This window comes from Cyclopterus lumpus, chromosome 14, assembly GCF_009769545.1.
Source record: "Cyclopterus lumpus isolate fCycLum1 chromosome 14, fCycLum1.pri, whole genome shotgun sequence".
NCBI classification, from domain to species: domain Eukaryota; kingdom Metazoa; phylum Chordata; class Actinopteri; order Perciformes; family Cyclopteridae; genus Cyclopterus; species Cyclopterus lumpus.
Window position 1 is genome coordinate 2,710,887 of NC_046979.1, and position 10,203 is coordinate 2,721,089.

The following is a 10,203-nucleotide window of genomic DNA, read 5'->3' on the forward strand; positions in this document are numbered from 1 at the left end:
GTAGTATTACTACAGTATGGAAGAAGTACTCGGTAGAAGTAGTATTACTACAGTGTGGAAGAAGTACTCGGTCGAAGTAGTATCACTACGGAGTGGAAGAAGTACCTCGGTAGAAGTAGTATCACTACGGTGTGGAAGAAGTACTCGGTAGAAGTAGTATCACTACGGTGTGGAAGAAGTACTCGGTAGAAGTAGTATCACTACGGTGTGGAAGAAGTACTCGGTAGAAGTAGTATCACTACGGTGTGGAAGAAGTACTCGGTAGAAGTAGTATTACTACAGAGTGGAAGAAGTACTCGGTAGAAGTAGACAAACAAACAAGAATATATAGGATTGTTGTTTTTACACAAATAAGAGAAACGGTTTCCCAAAAAGAACTTCCAATTATCTGAAGATACTCAGTTATTTTGAAGAAAACAGCACATTTATTATTACAAATTATTATTATTATCAGGTGCTTATCACTAAATGACTCATATATATATATCAGAATGAGTTCAAATGAGACAGCTGTCTGTCAGGCTGTTATTCTGGATATGACCACCAGGTGGCAGCAACGTCAAGGTCTTGATCTGTTGATATATATATATATATATATATATCTTCTTCCTCTCATTAACAGCACATCAATGAGGCTTCATCACCATGAAAACACACACACACACACACGTGGCTTTTGTTTTTTATTTAATAAACTACATTTTTGCAACGTGCTTTTAAAAATGTAACATCTTCACGAGGAACCAAAATACTAGTTATTTATTGTAGATGAATAAATAAAAAGGGAAGGGGGTAATATTAATTTACAAATTCACAAGAACAAATTCTCTGAGGTCTTAAAGTCATTAATTAAAACCTCTTCGAGAATATAATTTCATAGATGTGCGAGAAAAAAAAGTAGAATTTCGGAGATTAAAAAAAACAAAAACTACACTAATTAATTACGAAAAACTCTATTACTCCTATTATTATTATTATTAGTCATAAATATCTGAAGAAATTGAGATTAAAGTTGTACATTTACAAGAATAAAACTCAAATATCAAGTGAAACATTTGCAACAAAAAAAACCCATTATTTTAAATAAATATATAAAGTCTCATATATAACTTTTATTTTAATTTTTTTTTTTTTAAGACATTTGCACAAAAAAATGAAAGAAATCTTAAAAAATGTGCAAAAAATAACTGAAATTACCTGGAATTTACAAGAATAAATAAATAACCCATTGGCTCCACATCAAATTGAACCCCTTTAATCTCAGGTAACGTCTCGGCTTGTCTCTGTACCTGAATATTACCCCCTCCCTAGAACACGTCGTACCTCATGTTCTCTGAACGTTTACACTCCGATGACTACAAGAACAACCTTTGTTTCCCTTTTTAATGCGACGGTGCTACCGGTTGGCCCGGTGCTGCCCGTGAGTCACCGGTGCTACCGGTTGGCCCGGTGCACGCTGACTTTGTTGCGGGTGTTGTCGCTGCAGCGCTCCTGGATGAGCTCCGGACTCGGCCGCGGAGGGATGACCGGGGCCTCCTTCCTCGGCTCGCTCTCCGAACTGGAGTCGGATGTCTCGGGAACGTTGTCTGTCGGTAAGAAGATATAACAGCGTTGTTAGGTGTGTGTGTGTGTGTGTGTGTGTGTGTGTGTGTGTGTGTGTGTGTGTGTGTGTGTGTGCGTGCGTGCATGTGTCACTTCCTCCCATTTTTTTTTGTTGACCTATTCTCATCCTCACACATGCCCCTGAACTCAAACGATTCACCCTGATTTTAGAGCTGCATCATAACAGCGGTTCTAAGTGATCGTCCAATAGAACCTTTCCTCACCCTGGTTCTTCCTCTCCCTCAGCGGCGCCTCGGCGGCCTCCTTGGTGCTCCCGGCGCCGCGCTGCTGGAGGTAGCGCCGGCTGTTCCTGCGGTAGCTGTCCTGGCTGAGCCGCTGGCGCGCCCGGCTGTGGATGCTCTTGGCGTTTCTGATGGTGGACCTGAGGCGAGGAGAGAGGTGTGGAACATCGACAGGTATCCGCTTATTGCGATGGAGTGTCAGGTCGTCGTGGAAACAGATGAACTCTGTCAACACAAAGTGGCCAAAGAGGAACTCTGTGCACACGTCTGTGGCTTTTCATTTAAAACTGCTCAACTTTAAAAGGAAGTGCATTATTTTTAAACTAGACGTTCATCTTTACTTTTGGTTAATTTTTAAAGTGCTGATGTGCAGCAGCTTCATTTTTTTTCTTCTTTTTTTTTTCATTAATTGGTAATTGTGACTTTTCAAGTATGTTTTAAAAGAATTTTACACCCAATATTTTTAACGTTTAACGTGATTTCTTTGTGTGCGCCGTACCTGCGCGGCGGCGGTCTGCGTCCCTGCAGGGTGGTCCGCTCCGCTTCGTGGACCTCCTGCCGGCCGGCCCGGTGCAGGAACATGGAGGGGAAGTGACCGGTCTGCTCTCCTTTCCTGGAGTGGGGGGGGGGCGCACAGATTCGTTGTTAGTTGTTAGTAGATTTAAACGTGACATTTAGAAGTGTTAATATGTGTCTCCATCTCCATGGAGACACATATTAACACTTAGGAATGCTATATTTATATTATATTTAGAACTGAAGCTGTTATCTTTAACACTGTCAGTTACTTTGTGTTGTTGTGTGAACAAAAAAAAAACTGGAAAAAAATACAAAATAAAATTAACAAAAATTAATTATGTCAATTTTATACTGAAGGATCCTTTTTATTTGTTGGCGTGCTAACAGGCTAACGTTAAAACACGCAGATTATTACACAACACATTCATAATAAGATGTTCAAATGCATATCACTTTATTCATCCCTGCTACATCGGTCGTGTGCAGCAGCGTGAATATTAGGCCGTAGATATCTAAATGTACAATGTGTGTGTGTGTGTGTGTGTGTGTGCGTGTGTGTGTCGTACCTGACGACCCACCAGCCGTCGAGCAGCTTGTGAATGACCGAGATGGTTTCCCCGACCTCCAGGGAGATCTCGTCCCTCTGCTCCGCCTTGTAGGCTTTATGGGTGACGAACATTTCTCCTGCAGCGACGCACACAAAAACACTGTGAAAGACTGAAACTATATATATATTTAAATCAAGACACAATGTGAGCGGCTTGCCTTCGTAGTCGGGCTCGCCTTCCTCGGCCTCCTCCGGGCCGTCCAGGGGCTCCAGGTAGGAGGCAGGGATCCAACCCCGTTTGGACTCTCCCTGGCAGAACCACCAACCTGAAGGCAACAGCTCAAACACTCGTTTATGAAACACGACCAGATGTTCACGTTAAAGTCACCACGAGGAACTCTCATGCTGTTGATTCTGGCGGTCCCTGTGGACAGACGCGGTAGTGTTCCAGAAAACTCAAGTTTCTGTAACTTTAAATATGACTGGGGGGGGGGGACACGTATTTATTCTGACTCTCAAATTACAGAAATAACAACAAATATTCAGAGATGAACTCTTCTCACCGTTCTGGTTCTTCTCCACGATCTCCACCAGGTCTCCGGTGTGCAGGTCGATCTCGTGTTTGGACGTCTTGGTGAAGTCTGCGATCACTCGGTAGGTGTCCAAGAGGATGGGGCCAGAAATCTCTGAAAGGTCAAATAAATATATATATAAATATATATATTTATATATACTTATAAATATATATATTATATATATATATATATATTTTTTAAATATATATATATATATGTATTTATATATATTGATTTATAAATATATTTATAAATATAAATCAATATATTTATTTATATATATATATATAAATATATATATTATTTTCTTCATAGTGCTTTTGATATAAAGCATTAAAAAAGCATCAAGCATATGAAACAAACAAAACAGAAAAACATGACAACCCGTCAATCATTATTATGAAAAACACATTAACAGATTTTTAGGATTTAAAAGTGTTAAAATGTATAATTTCAACACAATAAAAACAGTCGTTTAGTATTTAGTGGATTTAAAAGATGAATCCTATACCAGAAGCGTTTCCTCTGGCCAACTCTCTGGAAACCACGAACGTCTCGTTCCTCTTCAGCCTGAAGATTAAAAAAAATAATAATTCTGTTTTAATTTCTCAGTTTCTCTCTTATCATCAGTTTGAGGATCTCTGCGGCGCGAGGGAACCGACGTGTTGGGGGCGGGCGGGTTCTCGTCCTCCGGCCGGACGCGCAGGAAGCGGCCGAGCTGCCGGCAGCGGGCGATGTGAGGCGGCAGCCCGGTGAGCGAGTGCAGGTACTCGGCCAGCGTGCTCTGCCGGGTCTCTGGAGACTTCTGGCTGAGCGGCCAGCGCCACGCTGAGGACAGGTGGTTGTTTTAACAGCAGCAACAACAACAACAACAACAACAACAACACAAGGACGGATTTTTTTAGATTCTGCAGACTTGGGTGTGAAATCTAAATTTTCTTTTAACAGACATTAAGTTAAATATATACATTAAAAAGGCAGCTCAAAATGCATTGAAGTATATCCACATTTGTGATATAATAAAGCAAAAATAATCATAAAGACTAGAGAGAGCATTATTTGTTGTTCTTCTCGTTTAAAACAAACAAACAATAGACATCATAAAGAAAGTGGAAAAACAAAAAAAGTGTATCTGGAGCTTTAAATTGTTTTTTTTAAAGACATTTAACAAAGTAGACGACTTTATATCCGAGTGATTTCTGTATTTAATGCTGTAATGAAATGAACTTTAAGATTTCACTACAGTAAAATGTACTAAAAGTATTTGCAGTTATATTATTATATATATTTTTATTTAATATTCTGTTGGATGTTTTAAAACATTTCCCTTTGAGACGTCGTCAGAAGTATAAAACACAGTTTAAATACTTTTAACTACTTTCAGGAAGTTTCCAGAGTTTCCGTTGCATCAGAATCGTGGTTTCGTCTCCACATTGCAACACGTTCAGTTTCAACGTCCACGAAGGAGGAAACGGTTCTGTCATAAGACCTGAACCCCTGAAGACCTGAACCCCTGAAGACCTGAACCCCTGAAGACCTGAACCCCTGAAGACCTGAACACCTGAGTCCCTGAAGACCTGAACCCCTGAAGACCTGAATGCCTGAAGACCTGAACCCCTGAAGACCTGAACCCCTGAAGACCTGAACACCTGAGTCCCTGAAGACCTGAACCCCTGAAGACCTGAATGCCTGAAGACCTGAATACCTGAATACCTGAATGCCTGAAGACCTGAAGGCCTGAAGACCTGAAGACCTGAACGCCTGAACGCCTGAACCCCTGAAGACCTGAAGACTTGAATGCCTGAAGACCTGAAGACCTGAGTCCCTGAAGACCTGAATGCCTGAAGACCTGAATACCTGAGTCCCTGAAGACCTGAACCCCTGAAGACCTGAACGCCTGAAGACCTGAACGCCTGAAGACCTGAACCCCTGAAGACCTGAACGCCTGAAGACCTGAACCCCTGAAGACCTGAACGCCTGAAGACCTGAACAGGAACAGAAAACCGCTCACTTTTTTTATTTTTATGACACCTGTTTGTCATAAAAAAAAGAAAAAAAGTGAAAGCAGAATTACGAAGTCCATGGAACAGATTTCACTTCCTCTAATGTCTGTGTGTTAATGATGGAGCTGGAATCAGGACGTGGTTAGCCTAGCTTAGCATAAAGACTGGAAGAGAGGGGGGGGGGGGGGGGGGGGGGGGGGGAGCTCGCATAGTTCTCTGGTTTCTTTGGGAAATCATAAACAACAACAAAAACCCTTTTTTTATTGCGGTTGTACCCCCCCCCCCCCCCCCCCCCCCCCCCCCCCCCCCCCCCCCCCACACACACACACACACACACACACACACACACACACACACACATTTTGAAATCAGTGAGTTGCAGCTTTGTCTTTTGCTTCAACGAATCCTAAAAAAGAGAAGTGGATTCAGCCGCATGTGTAAAATAAGCTCAGGTGCTTCCTGAAAGAACATTACAGCGTTCAGAGTTTTCACAACAACACGAAAAGATCCTTAAAATGTCTCCCGTGGCTACTCCACATTTATAATGATAATATCATTATTATTAATAATAATAATAATAATAATAATGAGTTGTGTTTTAGTAGACTGTGATGCAATGAGTCACTAATAACCTTATTTGTGCAGCTTTTTAAAACAAACATACTAAAGTTAAGCAGCAGGAACACAAAACAGCTTAAATGTGGTCATTATTATTATTATAATCATGATTATTATTATTATTATTACCTGGTAATGACGGGATGATTCTGTCCTTTTTTTCTATCTCACCAGACTCGATGGGAAACATCTCCTTCAGTAATTTCTGCGAACCAACAGCACGTTTGTGTTTGTTTTTTCTTAACGTCAAACAAGCGTTTATTTGTATTACTTATTGTTGCGTAGCGCGAGTCAGAAGGGAGCTCACGTGGAAGGTGTAGATCTCCGGATACGTCCTGTAGATCAGCTTCTCCGACAGGTCGCTCCACTTCACCATCAGCATGTACACCTGCAGACACGACGCCACCCGTTAACACGCCGGCAGGCTGCGGCGGCTTCAGGAGGAATCCTGGAGGTACTCACGTAGTGCTGACTCGGGTACGAGCGTTTCTCGAAGCCCAGCAGCTCGACGTGTCTGACGTAGGTCTCCTCCATGCTGAGCCGAGAGGAAACACTACACACACACAGGCTTATATACCGTGTGTGTGTGTGTGTGTGTGTGTGTGTGTGTGTGTGTGTGTGTGTGTGTCAGTTCCTCTTTACACGTCGACGAAAGTCCTTTAACTTCATCAAAGAGGAAAAAGAAACTAAATACTATTTCTTTCGCTCAACATCTGTTGGGATGATGATGATGATGAAGATAATAATAAATAATAATGAGATCAACGCTGGTGGAAAGTAGCTGAGCACGTTTATTCAAGTACAAGTCTGAGGTTGAATATTCCTGATTTATTCTACTTTATGCTTCCACTCTTCATTTTAGAGGTAAACTGATGATGTATTAGCTGCAACATTAAAGTGATGAACACATTAATCCATCATTAATATAATACATAATAAAATGTATACTATTCTGGGATTATACTTGATGCTAATACTTTTAAAAAGAGTACTTCTGCCCAGAGCATACCGGTTGACTCCACGTGGCTCTCAACATGGCGGCCGGAGGAGAAACTCTGATTCACACACACAGAGAGCCGTTAGACTTTACGCCTCCAAATCTTCACATAATAGTAGTTTGAGGACGTATTAAAGCTCTGAATGTGATTTAAATAAAAAATATCGGAAAAAAATAACAACTTTTCCATAAACACTCAAAACAGGCGACACATATTTTGTTTTTCGACTCTTATTCGCTTAAATTTTATGACAAAGGTCAAAGGTCATCTGTGTTTTTTGCGAGTGAAATACTTTTCACAGCACGACATACAGCCGTTAGTTTTGATATTAAGATCTTACATGACTGTACATACCTTATATGCATTGTATACACCTGGCATTTACTCATTTTCTTTATTATTACATTTTCTTACATTTATTTAATTGTATTTATTGTGCATCTTTGCATACACAATATTAATATTTTTTACTCTGTAACCTTGTTTGCTGCTGCTACTACCAAAGTTGAATGAATTAAGTATCTACCTACCTACCTACCTACCCATCTACCTACCTACACTAAACATAATAATCTCGTAGAATATAACGTATTGTTAAAGATTGAACCTTTGTGACTTGAAATCCGTGTTTGTTGTTGATATTATTATCGATGTCGTCATACACCACAGGCCATATGTCTTTAACTTTCAAAAGCAGTTAACCTCAAGTTAAGATTCCCCCTCAGACGTTGCTCAAGAGTCCAGAGGGGGAAGCACAGAGTTGATCGAGTCTCTCTTGTCGCCGTGGCAACCGCTCTTCGAGTCACTCGTGTGGGTTTTCAAGCTCAATCTTGTGATTTACTAATCTTGTGATTTTTGGCAAACGGGCAAAAGAGGAAGAAGAACGTCGTGAAAAAGGAAACCAACAATCTCACATGAATAAACTTCCTCCTTCACAGCGCTTAAGCTTTTTACACATTTTATTACGTTATGACCTTTTTACAAGATGGATTTAATCCGTTTTTTTTTTTTTGTCAAAACACAAACAGAATATTTTATTATTATTAAAACGTGCAACTTAGACATGTAAATGCCTTCATGGAATAAATCTCAGGATGTCGAGTACTTGCATTATTAAACAAATAATTAAAAATTCCAAAAATAATATATATATATATATATTTATATATACACTTTTATTATTATATATATATATGTATATATATATTTTTTATGTTTTATATTTTTTTATATATATATATATATATATAACAATATATATTCTGTATTCTGTGTGCTGCTGCTGGGACGTCTGTCACTCAAAGGAGGAAAACAGCGCCCCCAAAATCTCACTTGTGGCCAAAGATATATGACAGTCGTAACGATAAGAACTACCATAGAGAATGAATGGGAAAAGTTAAGGAAGTTAAGGACGTCTTACTATTCGGTACCTGAACGTTACACAGTCATCAGTTTCCGCCATACCCCGAAGTGACAGAGTGGAAGCATTATAGTTCGTACCTGAACGCATCTTTGTCATCAGTTTCCGTAGTGTAGTGGTTATCACGTTCGCCTCACACGCGAAAGGTCCCCGGTTCGAGACCGGGCGGAAACATTTTTTTTTTTCACAATTTGTCCACTTAAAATATTGATGAAAATGATGGTGGCCAAAGATATATGACAGTCGTAACGATAAGAACTACCTTAGAGAATGAATGGGAAAAGTTAAGGAAGTTAAATCTTACTATTCTCGGTCTCCGTTCGAGGCCTGGAAGAAACGTCAGGACAGTTTTTAGCGAAGACATCTTTTTATAAATGAAGGAAGTTGTTTGTGGTCCTTTTGTTGTTCAGACCTACAATAAACATACATTTAACCAGCTGGTGAATCAGGAATACAAATCGAATATATAACTTGAGTTTAATCTGTGATCTGTCTTCACTCGGCTATGAAATGATGACATTTCACCAATAGTCAGCTTTTTTTATGTGTCAAACTTTGATGTGGGATAAATACTCTTTCTTCCATAAGTAGTATTTTAGGACATAATACTTCTGAGACTACTTGTAGAAATACTATGAAGGACATATATTATGTACTCTATTGTTTTTCATAACTTACTTGAAACAATGAGCCGGACTCACGTGTGACTGTGTGTCCTAAAAAGAGCCGATAAGACGCTGCGCGAGGCTCAGGTCGTGGACTGTGTTCTGTGTGCTGCTGCTGGGACGCCTGTCACTCAAAAGGGGGGAAACGGGGTCTCTTTCCTTTGTATCCAACGGGAGAAACAGCGCCCCCAAAATCTCACTTGTGGCCAAAGATATATGACAGTCGTAACGATAAGAACTACCATAGAGAATGAATGGGAAAAGTTAAGGAAGTTAATTCTTACTATTTTCGGCACCCAGCTAAAGCGCTGCACAACGCCAACAAAAACGTGGTCCCTGAACGCACCAATTTGTCCACTCAAAATATTGATGAAAATGATGGTAGCATGTTTTCAGTTGATTTAATGGTGTAAAACTACTACTTATACTAATAAAGACACAGTTATCCAAGGGGAGAAACAGCGCCCCCAAAATCGCACTTGTGGCCAAAGATATATGACAGTCGTAACGATAAGAACTACCTTAGAGAATGAATGGGAAAAGTTAAGGAAGTTAAGCTTACTATGGGGCGGAAACGTCTATTGTGTTGAAAGTCCGATGTATTGTATTGGTTGTCTTTAAAACCGTTGTGTACCTACACGCAGACGTTAAAGTATCAATACATTAATCAATGCAGTTATACAAATAATAATTCATACCGGAATACGTTTATAAAAGAAGAAATTGACACATGCAGAAAATAACAACAATAAAACTAACTATTTAAGTCAATAAATAAAGTTAGATTTGAATCTTGCTCTTTGAAACTGTCCCCCCGCTTATCAATAGTTGTTCAAGTGAACATTTATTAGATAAATACAATAAATAGTTTGTACACCATACCCCCATGGAGACAAGGTGGAGTAGGTATTTGATTGTACCTGAACGCAGCTCCGTCATCAGTTTCCGTAGTGTAGTGGTTATCACGTTCGCCTCACACGCGAAAGGTCCCCGGTTCGAGACCGGGCGGAAACA

General features: G+C 39.9%; 1 protein-coding gene and 2 non-coding genes across 5 annotated transcripts; 2 read left to right on the forward strand and 1 right to left on the reverse strand.

Annotated features, from left to right (window-relative positions):
• Positions 1-670: 670 nt before the first annotated feature.
• On the reverse strand, positions 671-6,704 carry ncf1 (neutrophil cytosolic factor 1). Of its 3 annotated transcripts, none has more exons than XM_034550844.1 (11): positions 6,569-6,704; positions 6,414-6,494; positions 6,236-6,311; positions 4,148-4,313; positions 3,997-4,055; positions 3,474-3,596; positions 3,129-3,236; positions 2,930-3,047; positions 2,344-2,457; positions 1,827-1,984; positions 671-1,586 (listed from the first exon to the last, which is right to left on the reverse strand). In XM_034550844.1, the coding sequence occupies exons 1-11, from the start codon at positions 6,638-6,640 to the stop codon at positions 1,435-1,437; spliced, it is 1,227 nt and encodes a 408-aa protein (XP_034406735.1). In that variant the 5' UTR covers positions 6,641-6,704; the 3' UTR covers positions 671-1,434. The 3 variants fall into 3 exon arrangements, with proteins under 3 accessions (XP_034406735.1, XP_034406734.1, XP_034406736.1); XM_034550843.1 differs by having other exon boundaries at positions 1,827-2,069; positions 3,129-3,334; XM_034550845.1 differs by having other exon boundaries at positions 1,469-1,586; positions 3,129-3,334.
• A 1,921-nt stretch (positions 6,705-8,625) lies between these two features.
• On the forward strand, positions 8,626-8,698 carry trnav-cac. The gene has a single exon. It is a non-coding gene; the product is annotated as a tRNA-Val (tRNA).
• Positions 8,699-10,130: 1,432 nt separating this feature from the next.
• Positions 10,131-10,203, forward strand: trnav-cac. Its single transcript has one exon. It is a non-coding gene; the product is annotated as a tRNA-Val (tRNA).